Source organism: Camellia sinensis, chromosome 5 (genome assembly GCF_055761805.1).
Source record: "Camellia sinensis isolate YWXY chromosome 5, ASM5576180v1, whole genome shotgun sequence".
In the NCBI taxonomy this organism is placed as follows: domain Eukaryota; kingdom Viridiplantae; phylum Streptophyta; class Magnoliopsida; order Ericales; family Theaceae; genus Camellia; species Camellia sinensis.
The window spans coordinates 175,255,355-175,277,443 of record NC_138965.1 but is presented as its reverse complement, the minus strand read 5'-3'; the positions used below and the strand labels follow the sequence as shown (position 1 = coordinate 175,277,443).

Here is a 22,089-nt window from a genome sequence, read left to right as displayed (position 1 = left end):
AAAGAAATTTTAAATCACAATAAAGGAAAATGAATGAGAATTGGTACTTATGATCAATGAGATTGCAAAAATGAATTTATCTCTATCCAATTGACCAAAGTAGGTCAGGTCATTTTTGACAATTGTTTTTCTTGTACAAAAAACCTAAGTTAAGGTTTGATTTGTTTTTGTATAATTTATTTTTTAAATTCTGACCATAATTTATTTGTTTAAGGTTTCAATCTTGTTCTGATATATATATATATATTTAATGCATTCTCTTGGCTAAATTAATAATGTCCACTCTTAAAAGGATGCACATCATGTTAATAAAGTTTGTTTATTAATTTTTATTACTCCTTAAAAAAGAAAAAAGGATGAACATCATTAGACAATTATGAATTTTTATGATGAAAATTACCAATGTTTGTGGTGTGTGTTAAAGTCAATTTGTGGTAAAATTATAAATTGCAAATTTATTGTGTGTGCACCAGTAAAAAAAATTACATGACAAAGTATGTTTTAGATGAAGTTTAATCTCGTTTTTTTTTTTTCTTTTTCTTTTTGTGTGTGTGTGTGTGTGTAAATTTCATTAAAACATTTTAACAAACACTTAATAAGCAAGGAAGATAGAATGGTTATCGAACAACCAAACGATACTAAGGGCATAACAACTATTCAATAGAGTAACTCAATACAATAGTCCCACAATAAATATACGTATAAGAAAAATCATACAATAGTCCAACTCTTCATATATATGTGTATATAACATGTATAAGAAAAATCTTACAATAGTCCAACTCTTCATATATGTGTGTATATATACATAGACAATATATACGTATAAGAAAAATCAACAAAACCCATAAAAGTATATCCAAAATCCTACATGCATCTAGAAAAAAAAAACAGAGGGAAAATCCTCACAGTTTGATTTTGGGAAAAAAAAAATTTGTAATCAATATATATACACACAATAATCTATTAAGAAAGAGATGAGAGTATTACCTTTACTTTGCAAAGAAAACCCTACTAATCTAGTTGCTAAACACCCATAAGGTGGGTTTCATTGAAAACAGAGGGTGGGTATGTTAAGCGCCAAAATTTTTTGGAGAATCTCATGAGAGAGAGAGAGCTAACCTATTAAGCATTGAGAAACTAATGAGGTTGTGACATTGAAAATCTTCTCCTCCGAACAAACCCACTTTCTGCGAAGTCACTGATCTGCTATGTATTAGGTTTTCGGGGGTGTAAGATAAATTGATAGAGAAAGAGAGAGAATAAATTATGTATATATTGATGTATTGAATGTTATATTGAGTGTTCTTACAAGGGGAATGCACTCTCTTTTATAGAGAGAATTTGAGCATTGGATGCCCACTGACAGTGTGATGCATTGTACATTATAAAATATAAAGCTAAAGCTATACACTAACATGATATAAAGCTAAAGCTATACACTAACAGACATAATCATACACTAGCATGCTAAAGCTAATCATACACTAACAGCCCCTCTCAAACTCAAGGAGGATAGGTACTAGCCAACTTGAGTTTGGAGAGAGTAACAAAACAGGAAAATAGGATAGAAGACACTGTATGGTCGTGTCGAACCGTTGGTGAAGACACTGTATGGTTGTGTCAGACTGTTGTAGGAGCTAACCGGAATCAATGTCGGGACAGTTTACGGGGTCATGTCGGACCATTGTAGAAGCTGACCGGAATTAATGTCGGGACAGTTTACGGGGTCATGTCGGACCGATGTAGAAGCTGACCGGAATCAATGTCGGGACAATTTACGGGGTCATGTCGGACCATTGTAGAAGCTGACCGAAATTAATGTCGGGACAGTTTACGGGGTCATGTCGGACCGATGTAAAAGCTGACCGGAATCAATGTCGGGACAGTTTACGGGGTCATGCCGGACCGTTGTAGAAGCTTGTGGTGGTGCACCAAGGAGGCGACTTAGGGAGTGCGCCATGGGATGGCTTGAGTGGTTCCCATGGTGTGTAACCATGCTTACCATGATATATGTATAACCCCCTCTCAAACTCAAATAGGTGTGAAGATAGAAAACTATTTGAGGTTGAAATAAAGTGAGTGATAAAGGGGATCAAGACAGTTTACGGGGTCATGTCGGACCGATGTAGCAGACACTGTGTGGTCGTGGCAGACCGTGGGAGCCCAAAAGATAGAGATATATAGATATATATATCACACCCTCAAAAGTCGTGCCCAATCTATCAAAAGGTGTGCCATCAAAAGGCGTGCCCAATCCATAAAAAGGTGTGCCGGACATGATGGCGAGGCGCGTGACTACCTTGGCTTGCGAGCCCGTTTTGTCGTCTGGCGTCAAGTGGCGCGCGATGCGCGGATCGGCCCTGGCTATTTAAACCAAGGTTGAGGCGGAGGCTGTGCAAACCAGTCTGAAACCTCTGAACATTGGCATTCTGAAACACTCTGTAAACATTCTGTAACCAACCCTTCTCTGAAACACTCAGCAACCCATAACATGGCCTCCTCTTCTTCCCGTCCAACTACCCAGAACATGGCCTCCTCTTCCCGTGGTCTGCTCACGCTCTTTCCAGAACTGAACGAGTCCACAAGAGAAATAACTGGTGCGGTGGCCAGTGAACCTCAACCAAACACCTCAGGTTTTGCTCCGTTGAACTTTCCGATGCGGTCTGTGGAGCAAAAAATGGCGGTGCAAACGGATATTGAGGCCAATCAGTATACTTTGAAGTCATGCGTGAAGACCATGACTGCGGTCACAAACTTGTCGCACCGGCTTCAGAGTAGGACAAATGAGGTGCAGCAGTTAAACGCCCAACTGGCTCTGCTCCAGCGTATGTATAAGGATGCGCGAGCAGAGAAAAGTGTGCTAAAGGCGGAAAATAAGGAGCTGGAGCGGAAGGCCACCGTAATATTCCGATTTGGAGGTCCGCCATATGCTGCAGTGGAGGAGTATGGGGGAGTGAACGTGCTCGGCGGCGTGGAAAACACGGAGGCAGCACCGTCAAGGGCCGCTCAGGACGGAGGCAAGAAGAAGAGAACGGCTGCAGAGTAGAGAAGAAAAATCCCACCTGTGGATGTGGTGGTTTGTTTGTTATTTTTTATTTTTTTTGTTTGTTTGTTTGTTTGTTTCTGTAAAATTGTGATCGGGGTTGATCCCGTCATGAAAAAAATGATAAGTTTGTAGAATGAAAACCGAGATGGTTGTGAAGGGTTTTTTTTTTTTTTTTTGCAAGGAAGGGAATCAAAATAAAAAAAAATTGGGGATGGTGATGATGAATATATAATGATGAATAAAAATAATAAAGGAGGGAGTGGGGAACAGGGCGAATTGAGAGCACCAATTAAGCTTTATAATAAAAAATAAAGTTTGGGTGGTGGATGGGTGTGATTAAAGAAATTAGAAGTTAGAATAATGAAAAGAAAGGTTGGGCGGTGTGATTAAAAAAAAAGAAAAGGAAGGAGGATAGGAGATAGGAAAGTGCATGTTGCAGACACAAACGATTGCCGTGAGGTTTGGGCTGGGCCTTTGACCAGACAAAGACTGGTTGTTGCTCTTGGGAATCGATGTTCAAAAGCTGCAAAGGTGAACTCGAGTTATGAAAAAGCTTTGCTTCAAGAGGTGGATGATGATGAAGCAGATTCAGCAGCGGTGGCCATGTGCCCAACAGAGTGGGATGGAAGCTTGACCAAGGGAGCTTATAATAATCCATGTGTGTGTGTTGGGGTGAAGTGTATGAAGCTCTGTGAGAGATAGAGAGAGAGGTTGATGCCGAGAGTGAGAGAGAGTCGTGGGTCTCCTTGGGTTGATGCTAGGAGAGTGTAAAAGAAATTGAGAGAGAGATGTGAAATTGTGTGTTGCTCTGTGGTCATGCATGGTGACCGAGAGAGAGTTGATGAGGGCATGGTTTGATCAGGCCTCCCATGGCTGAAGGGGAGTGAGACTGAAACCGACGGAGCGGACACCACAGGAGGTGTGGCCGGAGATTGACCTCCAACGACGACGCCTGGAGGCCACGGGCTATGAGCAAGCAGCGGTACAGTAACCGAGTCGAAAACACCAAAAATAGCCGACTTGAGAGTGGGCTGTTAGTGTTAAAAACTGATTAAAACGATCATTATCATCAACAAATGAAGTTTAGCGATGGCTACAATGGCGTCGAGGGCCAAGATCACTAGGCTTCTCAGCAAACTGACCCACAAAACTCCGAGTTTAGCTTCTGGGTTTCGCTCTAATGGCGCTAGAGGGCAGATTCGGGTCAACCCATTTGGTGTTTCCGGGTTTCCATTATCATCTTCGGCAGCTCCTCTGGAATCGAACGTGATGGGTTCGAAAGATTACGAGGATTACAGGAGATCGCTCTCTTGGTTGGCACTCTTGTTGTTCCCTCTCAGCCCATGGCCCAGATTTACAGGCAGATTGGTGATAAATATGGGGTTGAGTACTCCGAAGCTGAGATATTGAACAGATATATGTGGGCTTATGAGCAGCCTTGGGGTAGATCTAGACTAAGATATGTTAATGATGGGCGACACTGGTTTGATGCTATGGCAGTTTCAGCTGAAGTTGAAGCAGAGAAGCCAAATCCCACCATATTTCTGAGAGCTTGTGAGTTGTTGGCAGTAGAACCTGAAGATGCCGTTCATGTAGGGGATGATCGTAGAAATGATATATGGGGTGCCAGAGATGCAGGTTGCGATGCTTGGCTTTGGGGAAGTGATGTTCATTCCTTCAAAGAGGTTGCTCAGAGGATAGGAATTCGGGTCTGAAAGAGGAATGGTTTCATTTCATTGTATAGAAGCTTCTCATCCTGCTTCTCTTTGTAATAATCAATTGATAACAGACCATTGATAACAGACCACGCTCATCATGCTTTAGCTTGGATGGAATTTCTGATCTTGAAGGTGAAGTTCTGCCATGAAATTTGTTAGAAACTACTGTAGCGCAGCAACAACAAGATCAAGAGCAAGAAGAATAATTTGTGGCAGCGGAGTGAAGGTATGGGTAGAGGTCCGGCGGGCGGCCAAGGCGAGGCTGCCGCCCGCCGGTGAAGCAGAATGATTAGGTTGTTAACTTAGCTCTGATACCATGTAAGATAAATTGATAGAGAAAGAGAGAGAATAAATTATGTATGTATTGATGTATTGAATGTTATATTGAGTGTTCTTACAAGGGGAATGCACTCTCTTTTATAGAGAGAATTTGAGCATTGGATGCCCACTGACAGTGTGATGCATTGTACATTATAAAATATAAAGCTAAAGCTATACACTAACATGATATAAAGCTAAAGCTACACACTAACAGACATAATCATACACTAGCATGCTAAAGCTAATCATACACTAACAGGGGGAATGAGTAACTGATAGGGGTAAGGCTGTGACCGTTGCCAGCAAGATTAAAGATGAAGAGTGAGCTCTGAGAGTGAGAGATGAGGGAGACAAATCAATTTTGATTTTTGAATGAGACAGAGAGAGAGCTAGCAGAAGAAGAGAAAGAGATGGAAGGAAAGAACGTATATCCACCGTAGGATGTGAACAAACAATCTCAACCATTGAAAGATAATTTGTCTCTTGGACATTTTGTAACTGTTGGATTGAATCAATCTAACGGTTCACAATTTGACAAAGGAACAAAAGTCCCATCAAAATTCAAAAACTATCCTTCCTTATTATATAGATATATATTTTATTTTTATTTTATATTTTTATTTTTAAATTTTTTTTTAACTAAATATAACGTTAACGGGAAATTATCTTGATACCATGGGAAGTTTGGTTATTTTAATTGGCATATATTGATATATTTTTTAATTGATTTGATAATTATGAGAAAAAAAAAAGTAAAATAATTATGAATTAAATGTGCTATTTTATTTTAATTATTTTAGTATATTTTGTCTTTATTAACTATTTTAGTTCAAATAATCCTTTTCAAATATTTTGTCAGTGAGAAATAATTAAAATTATAAATTTTTTTATTTGTTTGCAAATAAGTTTTTTTGCATCCATTGTTGTGTTATTCTCCCTTATTTTAATTAGATTTTTTAATATTATATGAAAAAATAATAGAGAAAGGAGTTGATTTATTGTAATAGTTTTTTTTTAAAAATTTTTTGACTATTTTTTTATGTTGCGAAAACAACATATAATTAGAACGGTTACGCTGTAATAACTTGAGGACCCATGAGATCTATCATGAATCTTGTTTCAATTATCTAAATTGTTTATTTTGTAAGGTTATTTATGCATATCATCGATGAAAAAATAAGTTGATCCAGTAATCCTACTCTTTTTTCATTTTATTGTATTCATCTCTAAAAAAATAAATAGTTTTTTTAAAATAATATTTATCATTCATTTTTTTAGATACAAATATGATAAAAATAAAAATATTATAATTATCAAATTGACTTAAATTTCTCCACGAATTATATATGTTAGAGATCTATAAAAGATAAATAATTCAGATCATCAAAACAGAATTATGATGAGCCTTAAAGGTCCCAAAAATTCTACCAAAAGTTTTACCAAATGTCTCACATGGGTGTGGGACCCACATGGGACCCACATTGTGTGGGTCCCACACCTATGTGAGACATTTGGTAAAACTTTTGGTAGAATATTTGGGATCTCTAGCATTACTCCTTTTAAAATTCTCTTGAGTTCTCTCAACTGACTAGGAATAAGTCAGTTCGATACAACAGATGTCTGTGCTCTTTTAATTATAATACATTGCGTTCCGTGCTCATTAAAACCTTGTTATTGCATAGGCACAATCAACATAAAGTGATTCTCGAAATATAAGATAATTACTAGCTAATCACAACCATTTGGAGAAAATTATTTAATGCTCTTTGAGTTAAGCTTGTGGTACTTCGATTTCTTTTTTTGGGGGGGGGGGGGGGGTTAGGCCTCGTTTGGTAAGTGATTTTTTTGGTCAACATGTCAAAAAAGTCACTAAAAAAATCAAAAAGTCAACAATTCATACCAAAAAGTCAATGATTCTCTTTTCTCTCTACTTTTTACACAACTTTTCGTAAAAGTCAAAAAATCATCCCAAACATACTAATTTTTTTCGTTCATATTTCAGCCAAATAGTCAAAAAGTTACTAAATTAACCTGTTCCCAAACGAGACCTTAGTTAAGTAGTGAAATTTATTATTTTTATCAAAGAAACAAATAGGGCAAATGTTATAATTTGAATAGCATGAAACATTACTCTAAGGCCGAATGACCTCTTCCCATTTGGGCTATCAATAGTCTCAATGAAAAAATATATATAATATAAATAAATAAATAAAAAAGAAAGAGACCTCTCTCCAGCTCAAACAGTGGACTAGAGCGTGCTATTGGACTCGTAGAGCTCACCACGAGTCCTTTTTCAATAATTCAAACCATTTAATGTGTAAAGTTCATCGAATACTTCATGCTTATAAAAAAAAAAATTTACATTGATCGGATATCAATAATCCCTTGATCGGAATACATTTTTGTTAACAATTTATTTTTAAAATCATATTTACTATTGACAAAAATGTATTCCGATCAAAGGGCTATCGATATCTGATCAAAGTGATTTTTTGCAGGCATAAAGTACTTAACGGGGTCTACACATTAAACGGTTCGGATCATCTAAATGGAACTCATGGTGGGCCTCACGAGCCCAACAACACACTCGAGTCTACTGTGTGGATGAGAACGAATCCTCTCCCCCCAAAAAAAAATACTAAATTTGTAAAAATATATATATATATATATATAAAATATTTGAGATGGGTAAATAATACATTGATTTTTTTTTGGACATATTTACCATTGACAAAAATGTATACTGATCAAGGGGCTATCGATATCTGATCAAAGTGATTTTTTGCAGGCATAAAGTATTTGACGAGCTCTACACATTGAACGGTTCGGATCATCTAAATGGAACTCATGGTGGGCCTCACGAGCCCAACAACACACTCTAGTCTACTGTGTGGATGAGAACGAATCCTCTCCCAAAAAAAATAAAAATACTAAATGTGTAAATATATATATATATATATATATGTAAAATATTTTAGATGGGTGAATAATACATTGAATTTTTTTTTTTTTTTTTTTTTACATCCCCCCTCCCCCCCGGGGGCGGGGTGCGGGCCCCTTCCCTTATTGATGGCCTACTGGCTATCATTAGCACGTCCCAATACAATTTAGAGTAAACTACGTTTATAATTTATTTTAATAATTTTTAAATTTTTTTAATTTATTATCAAAATACATATGTATTAATTTGACATTATTTTTATTCGCAAAACAACCTGAGAAGTTCAAAATACATATCTACTTCACGAGCTCACTGATCCCCCTCTATCACAATTTGGAATATTCCATCGAATTAAATTCTTCATTTGGTTTCCTATCTCTTTCGCAATATATATAATTTAGGGAAATGTTAGCATACACATTCTTAAAAAATTGTGTATTATAGGTATTTTTAATTATATCATTTTTTTTTAGTTATGATCATTTTTCTTTTATAATTATGACATTATTTTAATTATAACTCATGAGTTCTTTAGTTATATCTCATATTATATTTGGTTATAATATATTTTTTTAATTATGACTCAAAAAAATAAAATTATAATATATTTAATTTGGGGAATTGATCAGTAAATCCTATATTGTGGACTTGTAATCCATAAGGTCCTGAATGTTTTCTTAGTGACTGGGTGGTCCCTTAATTTGTTTGTTGACAGTTTTGCCACTGCTAATATTATTGATTGACATTTGGTGTGGGTTTATATGTGATAAGCTGAATGGGTGTTTGTATGTCCCACTGATCGAAAAAGCACACTAATGCTTTTTTTAATTTAGTAAGTGTGTGACACTCAAAACATGAGACGTGGGTTGTGACGTGAACACAAGTAATTTGACTCATTCATTTTTTTTTTTTTTTTTTTTTTTTGTGACGTGGGTTGTGACGTGAGCGCAAGTAATTTGACATTTTTTTTTGTGTGACGTGAACTAAGTAATTTGACATAGTTTGACATGAGTAATTTGACACGAGTAATTGTGTCACGTTCGGCTTTCCCACAGTTTGACCATTGTTTTCCAATTGCCATTTGTGACGTTTTGACATGAACCTTACCATTGACCATCAATGGCGAACCTTACCATTGACGTTTCGACGTGAACCTTACCATTCACCATCACGTGAACACAGTCTAGCGATACGAATTGTGGGTTGTTTGTGAAGCTGAAAAATGGGTACACATTGACCATCAATGGCGCAACCTTATCATTGAAAAATGGATACACATTTACCATCAATGACGTTTCGACGTGAACCTTACCATTGACGTTTCAGCGTGAACCTCACCATTGACCATCACGCGAACACAGTCTAGCGATACGAATTGTGGGTTGTTTGTGAAGCTGAAAAATGGGTACACATTGACCATCAATGGCGACCCAGTATCCTTCAAAAATTGCAGCAATGGACCCATTATTGATTGGTGATTTGGATCGAAAGATGAGGCGGAGGGAGGGTATGAATTCATCAAAACCGAAGCTGCGTGAGATGTTGAGAGCTTGATTGTGTCTGATAAACTCAAAGTTTGAAGAGCTATGTACAGATTGTTCATGGCAGAGACTAAATAGGGCGTGTAAAATTGGTCTTTGAGGAGGATTTCGTTGCCTATGACAATGTACTTGATTTGGGTGGGGGAGATGTTGGAGAAGATGTTGGATTGGAGCCATTGGAGAGAGGGGTCTATGGTGGTGGTGGCGAGGGAAGGGAGGAGTTCGTTGGGGACTCCGATCATGAGGGAGATGTCAGTGCCGGAGAATGATGTGAGTGTATCGAGATCGGTGTTGAAGAGGCGGACGGTGGTGATTCCATTTGATTTGAGGAGGTTGACGGCGGTGGAGGGCCGGTTGTTGGCCAGTCGGCCATAGCAAATTCCGATAAGTGCAGCAGTTGCTGCAAAAACAGGGGAAGCAATACAAGAATTTGGGTGAACCACGTTCCTAGTGAACCACGTTCCCCTCGCTACAATGACAGTGAGTCACGTTTCTATGCAGCAAACCAAGTTCCCATAAACGGCTTCCCTTACCCCCAAGAAAAATGGGATACGACATATAAAAAAAAAAGAAGTAGCATCCCATATAATTAAGCGAGGGCAAATCAGGCAAGCCCACACCAAAAACATTCAAAAAAAGACTTATGGGTAAGCAATCCCACCTAAAATGAAGTTAACAATCAAACAAAATATCAGCAGGACCAAACGGAACATCATTTACGAATAAAGGACTTTCGGATAAATTTCCCTTTTTTTAATTATAAATTCATATAATACACATTTTTTAAGAGGTGTAACATAGTATTTCCCATGTAGTTATATTTATAATTGGTTGGTCCACGAGCGAATGCATGCCTAACTACTTTTTTAAGAGGTGTAACATAGTATTTTCCATGTAGTTATATTTATATTTGGTTGGTCCATGAGGGAATGCATGCCTAACTACAAAATGGTCCACCAAAGTTTCACAATAAATGCAAAATATGAATTGATGTACCAGTGGTTTTATTGGCAATATAACAAAATTAGTTTGCATGGGAGTCTAAAAGACAAAAAGAAAAAATAAAATAAAATAAAATAAATTAATGATGTCAATTAATTGGAAAACTGTAACGGTGATACTATCTCATTAGTATTATCATTTAATAACTTCTTCCCATTCCAGCAATTGTACATCTATAAAGTTAATACAATAATGAAAGAATTACAGATAAGTAGGACAAATTTTAAAAAAATTTACACTACACATAAGAATTTTTTGAATGTAATGTTGGAACAATCTTCTGTATAAAATAAATAAGTTGAAACCAAATTAAACAAATAAAATAAATTACTTACATAATTTATTTACTGAATCGAATAAGTACAAAATTAGAACAAGTCGAATGTGTGATATTCTGTCCTTAAGACAGATTCGCCCTGCTTCAGTGCTTACGGATTAATGGCGCCTATCTCCCAAGATACAATGATTTACACAGATTGTAGTAGCACTCCAAACAATTTGTACTGCGAATTAGAACTTGTGTTCTATACTCAGAATTTTCTCTAAAACTAGTATGAAAAATATATGTATGCGAGAGAGCAAAATGGAAAGAAGCAAGAAAATTTCAGAATGAAATAATTGCTGGAAAGGTCCTAGTATTTATAGGGCCGAACAGATATGATTTTGAACTAAACAGGTGCAAAATCAAACTGGACATATACAGTTTAAATTTGAACAGGTATGAAACAGATTTGAATCTGTTTGGGAACAGATTAAAACTGTCTGAAACTTGAACTATTTGAACCTGCTGGAAATTGAATTGGAGAAAGGCTCTATTTGGATAGAAAAAATTGGCACAAAATTTAAATTAATTTCGTTAAGAAATTCAAATAATTTCCCCGTAAGAATTTTAAAATTTCAAATAAATTTTGTCCAAGAAATTAATGTTATAACCAACTCGACTCACAACCCACACTCATGCCTGACACGATTCGACAATTTGGCAACATGCGCGTGCGTGTGGTGGTTTGAGCCAAAGGTCACGTTGTCCATAACTCCTTCCTTCTACAAACTTGGGATGTCCCTTGGGCCCAACCCAAATGTTGCTACGTAGAACTTATATACACACATAAGTTCTCTTCAAGTTTCAATGTGGGACAACCATTACAAGAAAACCCACATTTTACTTCTTTAATTGTCCATTCCACGAACCCGATAACGATGTCAACTTCCCATTCACTCATAAATGGTTTTGACAAGCCGTTTGCACCATGTGACTTGCCATGCGGCAAGGAACACATCACCTCTTTGGACCCACCTCAAAAGACGTATAGGACCCACTCAAATTTAGGCTCAAAGTTGGCCCAAAATAAACCTATAAAATCATAAATTCCAATAATCCCCCTACATGAATAGAATTTGACGGAGAGAAAATGCAACAACATGATCTAATTATAGAGAATACATAAATTGAAAATATTCTGCAAAGGATAAATAGCTTTTGGCTTTAAACCTTCCCTTGTGAGACACTATCAGATTTACTAGCTAACCAATGAATATGATGTCTTGAATTGTTCAGCCATTTGTGTAAACCAAGACAATAGAACTCACATAGTATATTACCAGCACAATTTTAGTTCTCACTATTGTATTCATTTTGGCCTTAAACAACCTCTTCTTTCATGAGTGCTCTAGAGAATTGTAACCCATCACAAATATCATAGAACCGGCCCAATTCACACTCATATAGGTGATTCTTATAAAGAGTATCTTGCCATACTCCACTATGTATTCCTAGATATAAGAATCATTAAAAATATTACTTAACCTAAAACGCTGCAGACATCACTATTTTATTATAGAAATGGGTAAGAGTTTGACTCCCCAGTGATTCTTATGAGTCATACACAACTTGGTTGTCCCTTTGAATTTAAATCTTGGGATCTTCAGTGATTAAGGCCGAATTATACATCATTGAGGCCGTTAATTAGGATCTCTTAACTTCACTTGCCTGTCAAACTGTATACTTTATGTGTGTTGAATGTCAATCAGGTTGTACATAGTTGGAGCATAAAATGGGCAAAAAGACAAACTTTGAAGAGAGTTGACTTTCTTGCACGTGCATTGACTTTATTCGCACGTGCGTTGACTTTTTCTAGGAAAACATGCCCGGTGTTTTAAACCTGTTTGGAAGACATCAGAAGTATAAAAAAGCAAGAAAAAGGCTGTATTAGGGTTCTGAAATTATTTTCTAGCGAAGGGAGAGAGGCTAGGGTTTGGAAAGAAAGGAACTTGAAGCTTCAAGCATGTCTCCCCCGGTGGCTTCTTCTCCATCTACCTCCTTCCACTCCTCCATGAGTGGCTAGTCTCCTTTTCTAGGGTTTTGATGAAACCCTAGCCATGTAATTAGTTTTTCTTTTTTATTTTCAATTATGTAAAAGTTTGAACAATTGTATGGTGTTTTAGAAGTTTTATATATACACTCTCCATTATTTCTTCAAGTATTCAGCTTTCTGTGATTGTTGAATGTTTTCCATACAAGAGTTTTCTTTTCTTTCACATTCAAGGTATGAGACGAATCATACTACGAGGGACGAGTCGTGTCACTACCCTAGTTTAGAGTGAACGATTCGTACTACTTGAGATGGTTCGTGCTCGTACATTGAACGTGATGATTTTCTTGCTAAATGCTTTGAACTTGTAGTTGCGAAGCATTAATCCGTTCGAACCATAACATAATTATTTTCAATTGGAAACCCTATTTACATGACTAGTGGTGGACTCTTTGCCCTAGGTTTTTTCCCAAATCAGTAAATTCAATTTCATTTATTATTGATAATTTAATTACTTAGTTTAATTTATTTGTTATTAATTTAGGTTATGAACAATCAATCTTTTCATCAAAATTAATTTAGAAATTTAACAATTAAATTAGTTTAATTTCACAATTGTCCCTGTGGATTGATACCTGGACTTGCCATTATTCTAAAAGAATTTGGTGTAGTTTAGTGTTTATTTTTGGTGTGTGTAACGAGCCACCAAATTTTGGCGCCGTTGCCGGGGACTTTTGGCGAAATTAGTTAATTTAAAGTTACATTCTTATTTTAATTTTTAGTTTAGGATTTTATGCTTTCGTGTTGTTAAGTGTGCAGAGCATTTGAAATTGGAGGTATCATCGAAGTGCAAGCGGAGCGCAACCGAGCTTTAAAAATAAAAATAAAAAACCGCAGCAATAAAGTGCGTAAACAGAAGCAAACACTCGCAAGCAAATCACCAAAGTGCTAAAAACAAAGACGAAGCTTAATTAGAGGTTAGAGACAACATCTACACGTCAAGCACCCCCAAGACGAGTAAAGCGTTTTCGTTAAACCGCTTTGAGTATTTCTCCCTTTGGTATTTTGCTTTCATAACTTAGTGCACAGAGTCAGAACTTTTTGTGTGTGTGTGGGTAGTGTATGCACGTGTGCCATTCTTGTTGCCCTGAATTGTGGAGTTTGGACCTTGAACTAGAAAGGACTCTTAGGAGACTTAGGGCCTCTGCCCGTGTTCCTAGGCTTGAGTATTCATATTCATACATTGAGCCATTAGAGATGACAGATCCAGATGTCCCAAATGTACCTAACCGGACCCTTAAGGATTATTTCACACTCACTGCATACACATCACCATCATGCCTTCAATTACCCAACACCACTACTGCTCATTATGAGATTAAGTCCAGCACCATACAAATGCTCCCATCATTCCATGGACTAACTCATGATGATCCTTACAAACATTTGAATGAATTTCTGAAAATTTGCTTGACAGTGAGGATCCAGAATTTCACAAATGAGGCCTTAATGTTACGATTGTTTCCATTCTCATTAAAGGATAAAGCCAAACACTGGCTAAATTCCTTACCTGCTAATTCAATCACAACTTGGGACCAATTACAGCAACGATTCTTGGAGAAGTACTTTCCCATAGGTAAAATCAACCAACTTGGGCGAGCCATTACAAACTTTGCTCAAATAGATGGCGAGCAATTCCAAGAGATGTGGGAAAGACTTCGAGACCTTCTCCAACAGTGTCCCTACCACCAAGTGCCTGATTGGCAACTTGTTCAAACATTTTATTATGGCTTAACTAAGCCGCACTGCCAAATGGTGGACTCATCCTGTGGTGGGACATTTATGTCCAAAAATGATGCTGAGGCATGGCAATTGTTTGAGAACCTAAGTGATAATTCCCTTCACTATGCCTCCGTAGCCCGGCAAGTCCAGCAACCAGTAGTTGGAGCCCCGAAAAGAGGGGGCATTTATGAGGTCGGGCAAAACCTAGAGTTAGCCCAACAAGTAGAGGCACTGTCCCACAAAATGGACCAATTATTAGCTGCGGGACATGCCCCTACCCAACAAGATCAACCTCAATTTTGTGAGGCATGTGTTATTTGTGCGAGCCCTGCTCATGACTTGAGTGAGTGCCTTTCGGCATCACAATTTCCGGAGTTAGTCCAAGAGCATGTGAATGCGGCTCAAAGATTCTGCAACCTAGGTAATGACCCATACTCCAACATATACAATCTAGGATGGAGAAATCACCCTAATTTTTCATGGAGACCCCTTTCACATGGCACTTCTTACAATCCTCTACCACCAAGGCAGAATTTTAATAATTTTGCCAACCAATCATCTTACTGACAACTGCAATCTTAAAGGCCCCTACAACCGTACCGGCAACCATAACCTCCGCCTGTTTCTCAGGGAAACTCTGCCTTTGAGACTCAGGTGTTGGAAGTTCTCACAGAACTTAAGGGGTTAGCACTGGTAGTTCACTCCCATACTCGTTCTATTGCCAAGCTAGAGGCCCAATTGGGTCAAATGGCTAACAACATGAATCGGACAGAGGAGGGAAAATTACCAAGTCAAACTGTGGCCAACCCTAAGGGACAATACGTGTAACACCCCACTTTTTATTGGTCGAAGTCATTACCAAATTCATTAACTTAATTCAAGTTCAGAGATAACATGCGGAAATAAACTCTTTAGTCCCATGAGTAGAAATAAATAACAATTCTCTCATCCGAATGCAAATTAAATACAACATGAGCATACTGAATAAAATGCTCGAATGCTTACATCATTAAAGAATCAAAAAGGAAGAGTGTAACCCTTTTTCATGTATGGCATTCCGCCAACACAAAAGAGGCCCCGTGGCCAACAAATAAGAAGATTCACATCTTGTAATACATCCTGCTTAATACCTGAAAAAGATTTAACAATGTTGGATGAACATATAGTCCAGTAGGGATCTCAACATGGCCATCAACAATAACAACTTATAGATAGTTATGATCATGAATGCCCAATCTCATACTAGAATAATAATGTGACAGTTTATACAAAATATACATAAGTATGAACTTTTCTCGAAAATAGCCATTTCATTCAATGCTATAAGCGGTTCATCTTTCATTTCATTATCCCTTGTTCCCAAACTTTCACAACAATAACAACTTTTTAGAAAATCAATTTCTCTAAGCCCATTACCTTTCTCCCATTTTCCATACTTACAATAGATTTTTCCTTTTACAAAACATACTTTTAAATACTAAATTTTCCTTCACACTTTCCCAAAATCTCACAATGACATTTTGGTTTATTCCCAATACATTCATATCTATACATGCATACCTTCAATAAAAGGGAGATAACAAATCATCAACATGTATATAATCAACAAATGAGGCAACTCGGCCCTCAAAAACTGTAACTATCAAAATCCATAATATACTCAGATACACTGAGACAAAAACAATAAAACTCTGCTCTATCGGCTATATGCACAGTAAGCCAAGGGTGCAATTCTCACAACGGTATGCCATTTTACCAGGCGCTAGCTAGAAGGGTGCGGTACCTTAGATTCTCAACGCAGTCAGTTCTGCAGGCGCTGGCTGGAAGGTAACGGTACCTCTGATTATAAGCGCAGGGCATAACACCCATAATCACAATACAACAGAGTATAACTAACGAGTGTAATACATACACATAAACTATCAAGATACATAAGCAATGTGTTAAAGTATATGAACACATAGGTATGTGTGGAGTACATCCCCTATCTCCTCCCATACACTGGAATACATCCCTTATCTCCTCCTTAATAATTATACATATGTAATGTATCGTAGCATTTCATTACATACAATGTTCAATCAACACAGGTGTAATGCATACACGACAATTCAACACAACCATGTCATCCTCCACCGATGACCAAGGGCAAAACCTCTAGATGCATGTATTCAGTACATTTATTAAAAGACGCAACTATCGTGAGATCTTAAACTCAACAACAACACTAGTATGATAAGTAAAGGTAAAACCCCAAGTGTGTGTATTCAATATCCATGATACAATATTGCAATTCCCAAATTCATTTTCCATTTTCAAAATCGACTTGTTCCACCACTTATTCCAAAAACACTTTTCCCATTTCACAAAACCATTATCATTCCTCTCATTTCACAAAACCAATTTCATTTTGTCATAACTTTCCAAATCAATTACGCAAATTAATTCATAACAGTAAATTAGGGCTTTTCTCCCTCTTTCTCAATATTGACTAAAAAGGCTCAAATACCAACAACAAACAACAATAACCACATTTGAGACCGAAAATACATATGTATTGGCCCAAAGAACAAAACCCCTCTTTCATTTTATCAAATCAAATATAAATTAGGGCTTTTTCTTCTTTAAACAATTATATACTAATTTACACCCCAATTAGTCCAAACCACAATCAATGATAACAAACCCATTTTCAAACAACCAACCCTAGGTTCACCCTCATGATTTTCAAACAAACCCAACATGGATATGATTTTCATGCAATACGAAACTACCACGTGCCTATCTATAGACGAAGCATTGTAAAAGAACAAGGAAATCCTTACCTCAAATTCGGAGCTCAAATGGAGAAGATGAAGAATTTTGAGATGCTCAAAATCCCAAGATTTTCAGATCAAAATGTAGCCCACAACTAGATCAACACTTTTTACAAAGGCCCAAGGATAGAGGATCACTCCTACTAGATCAAACCCTAGAGAGAGGTTGGAATTTTAGAGTGAGGTGCTCTCCAATGGAAGTTTTGAAAAAGTAGGAGAGAGAGAGGAAATCAAAAAGTGATCCAAAATGTCACTTTTCGGATTTAAATAAGAGTCGCCCCGCTCGAGCGTGGAACTCCCCACTCGAGCGTCAGATACAGACTCACGCTCGAGCGTCAAAAGTGCCACTCGAGCGCCAGATGCACACTTCCAGAAGTTTTGCAGACCATGGTCCCCATTCAAGCGTCAAAACTCTCGCTTGAGCGTGCGATGACCTGCAGAGAAAAATGCTGGGAGATGAAAAACCACGCTCGAGCATCAAAACGCCCGCTCGAGCGGAGAAACAAAAACAAAGGGCTCGCTCGAGCGTCAAAATCCCCGCTCGAGCGTGAAGCCAAAATCTGGGCATCAACTCAAGGTTTCTAAACACAACCAACCTGTTTCAAACCTGCCCAACACAACCCAAGACTCAAATACAAAGAGTAAAGGGTGGAAATGAAAATAAGACAGCAACATAACCACGTAACCAAGTCCGGAATGCAATAATCAAAGGAAAGGAAAACCGGGATCGCTATAACCTCTCCCCCTTTAAGGAATTTCGTCCCCGAAATTAAGAACACGCCAAAAACACAAGGCCAACAGATCACACAGCACCCAACACCCGAGTACTAGGAAAGAAACTACTCTCGCAACAAACCTCCGGTTAGCTCTCACCAAAGAAAGGCTTTCCAAGGAAACACGTTCCAAAAGACAACACTCAGGCACAAAAAGCTTCAACAAAGCCAAACCTTTCCCGAAACAATTCACTAACATCCGACTAGCGCTTCAAGCTAAGTCACTACTCAACAACAAAATTCCCAAAAAGGCAACCAAAGCAAATCTTTTGTATAAATATAAGAAAAATCATTTTCTTGTTCATGAGACATTTCTCAAAGATAGTCAAATTTTCAACGTTGACATTCCAAAATAAATTTCACACTTTCCAAGTGAAACTCAAAAGTTTTGTAAACATTTGTCACAAACATGATGCCACCCATAAAATAGAAACATCTCCAGTTCATTTGCCAAAACTACTTGTTTGGAAATTCTCATAACATTCAAATTAAATCAAATCCTCAATATTTTTCTTTTGACAATGCCCTTAAAAGGCCACAACAACTAGGAAGAATTTATTGTCCATTCCTTTTCAAGATAACACTAGAAACATCCATCACTCACACGGCGATGCCACAACCAACACATAACATAACATTTCTATAATGATAGTTAATAAAAACAACAACTGTGCTAACAACGCAATAAGGTATAAGAAATTCATGGTTTTGCAATTTCATTCCACCTTCCTTTACTTAACCAATTTAAAATCATAAACATGGCTCAGAACCTGGCCGAACAATTTAAATGAGACTACATCTCATGCCAACAATACTCCAAACTGCCATTTCGCGGAAATTGCGTCCGCAGGATTCGGCACCCATGTGTAATTATTTTCTTATGGCCATTTTACGAAAATTTCATCTGCGGGATCCGGCACCCATGTATTCAAATACTCATCATATACAATGACTAATCAATACACAAATTTGTTGTATTATTCTAACCGTCAAATTCAATGACACAAACTGGATGATTAGTTTCAGTTTTCCCTAATCAACATACAATGTCTACAGCGATCAAGGTTATTCTCAAGGTGGCCAATGCCAACCCAAACCTGATGCCAACAAGCTGACTAATCAACTCAATAAACCTCCACACTTAGTAAACCACACACTGACGTGCCACTCAAAACCATTTACCCCAAACATGAAGTTCTCTACACAAACCCCAAATGAAATCTCACCGGACTTCTCAAGATTGAATCGCATCGTCACTGTTTCTAAGGGAATCACCACCCCCATGGCTACATAGCAAGCTTGTCCATCTCCTCAACTCAAGACCGACATGGTCAACCTTAATCACACACTCCCAAATACGAAGGACAATTTTAACCAAGGCTACCCTCGTTACCCGAGAACATAAACTCACATAACCATGCCAAGACCACACAACTCTCCAAACCATCAAGCCAAACACATTCACCTACAGATTCCTCGTTCTCAACAAACAACCTACAAACTGAACAAGGCTCACAGGCCACCACATAACCACCTCATGATTTACTACCAAAAATACAACAACACTAGGATCATCGATCCCATTAACAACTTCTCAATATATAAAAGAGGGTTCGAAATTCCATGCAAGCCCCCATTACATGAGGATTAAACAAACAACAATATGCATACATATGCGATACATAAACATGGTGCCTCAACATCCAACAATACACCGGTTAACAACAAAATGATTTACATATTACATCACCGGTCAACAATACAAAAGTCCCTCACCAGGGTAACACTATAGGGCTAGCTAATAAGTTGCCCCTCGCGAGGCCCTCGAAGTCTGGCCTGCCCATTTCTGGTACCGATAATGCCCCTGACTGGACGGGTACGACTGAGTCTGACTGGGCTTTGAAACACTAGCAGAATTTACATGCAAAGGGAAAAAACGTTTACCATGGCCCGGCAGACCACAAACAAAACAACCAACAGACCCCCTACTCTGGGACTGGTCTGAAATCTGAACCTCCCTAGACCTCCCAACAGAAGAGTCCGAAACCCCTGGTGAAGAAAAGGATTTAGCCTGGGACTGAGCATGTTTTCGCCTCCACCTCTTACTGAGCCTAGAGTGCTTATGAACCGTAGGAGTTACCGAGATGGCCTCCTCCCTAACCTGACCAACACTCACAACCATGGCCTCCACATGGGCCGCTGCCTCGACTAGACTATAATAGTCCTTCCCAAAGGATCCAGCTACCCTCTCTCGAATATCGAAACACAACCGGCTTTCAAACTCATAACAACGACGCTCCTCTGTTGCCACCAACTCTGGAGCAAACCTCGATAAACTGGTAAACCGCATCTCAAACTATGCTACAGGAGTAGCATCCTAACGCAACTCAATAAACTGTTCCCTCAACCTTTCCCGAGCAGAATGAGGGAAATACTTGGCCCAAAAGGCCTTGGTAAAAGCAACCCATGTGCTACCTACAGTATTCTTAGCATACTTCCACCAATAACTCGCATCTCCTTTCAATTGAAAAGTCACCAAAGAAACCCTCAACTCTTCATCTTCAACTCTGAGCATATCAAGAGTCTTGGTAATCTCCTCTAACCAACTCTCTGCCTCCAACGGTTTAGCCTCCCCACAAACACTGGTGGACTGGAGTGAAAAAACTCTTTAGTAAGCTTGAGGGTACGCCCGCTATCACCCTCAGTGTGAGCTAGAGCGTCCTGCACTGCTCTCACAATCTCGCGTGCAACGTCCTCGCCGACAACCGATGCTGCAACGGCGGGTGCTAAAGGAACTGCTGTGCCTCTACCGACACTCCTACTACTCAACCGTCCTCTACTCCCTCGTATAGACATCCTATAAAACCCCAAAACAAAACCACACTTAGTGCTCAACACAATAGCCTTCTCCGAGGCACACACTTGCTACTATTAAGTCACAAGACACACTTAGTCTCAAGACATATATTACGATTGCATATAAACATCTAAACATTTAAACACATAACCAAATCAAGTCCACAAAGATAGCCACTCATCCCAGAACTCACAAGGAACTCCTACCAGAAACCACGTTGATCAGGCGTGTTTCCAAGAGGACCTCAAAGCAAGTTCACCGGCTATGAATACTATCCAGGAAACTCAATCCCATGCTCACATAAATGCAACATACAAGTCCTAACATTCATGTTAACTATATGCAACGTCCTCACCATACGTAGTACACCCATTGTGGTAAAAACCACTTCCCACGAGCCCAAAGTATTCAAACCCGTCTTACTTTGATACCAAGTTGTAACGCCCCACTTTTTATTACTCGAAGTCATTACCAAATTCATTAACTTAATTCAAGTTCAGAGATAACATGCGGAAATAAACTCTTTAGTCCCATGAGTAGAAATAAATAACAATTCTCTCATCTGAATGCAAATTAAATACAACATGAGCATACTGAATAAAATGCTCGAAGGCTTACATCATTAAAGAATAAAAAAGGAAGGGTGTAACCCTTTTTCATATATGGCATTCCGCCAACACAAAAGAGGCCCCGTGGCCAACAAATAAGAAGATCCACATCTTGTAATACATCCTGCTTAACACCTGGAAAAGATTCAACAATGTTGGATGAACATATAGTCCAGTAGGGATCTCAACATGGCCCTTAACAATATCAACTTATAGATAGTTATGATCATGAATGCCCAATCTCATACTAGAATAATAATGTGACAGTTTATACAAAATATACATAAGTATGAACTTTTCTCGAAAACAGCCATTTCATTCAACGCTATAAGCGGTTCATCTTTCATTTCATTATCCCTTGTTCCCAAA

General features: G+C 38.1%; 2 protein-coding genes across 2 annotated transcripts; one reads left to right on the top strand and one right to left on the bottom strand.

The window, feature by feature from the left end:
- Nucleotides 1–4,138: 4,138 nt before the first annotated feature.
- LOC145791878 (uncharacterized) lies at nucleotides 4,139–4,764 on the top strand. Its single transcript, XM_082872337.1, has 2 exons — nucleotides 4,139–4,362; nucleotides 4,410–4,764. The coding sequence occupies exons 1-2, from the start codon at nucleotides 4,139–4,141 to the stop codon at nucleotides 4,762–4,764; spliced, it is 579 nt and encodes a 192-aa protein (XP_082728463.1).
- Nucleotides 4,765–9,132: 4,368 nt separating this feature from the next.
- Nucleotides 9,133–21,111, bottom strand: LOC145791877 (glucan endo-1,3-beta-glucosidase-like). Its single transcript, XM_082872336.1, has 3 exons — nucleotides 20,955–21,111; nucleotides 9,342–10,039; nucleotides 9,133–9,282 (listed from the first exon to the last, which is right to left on the bottom strand). Exons 1-3 carry the CDS (start codon nucleotides 21,109–21,111, stop codon nucleotides 9,133–9,135), a joined length of 1,005 nt encoding a protein of 334 aa, XP_082728462.1.
- Between the last annotated feature and the right edge of the window lie 978 nt (nucleotides 21,112–22,089).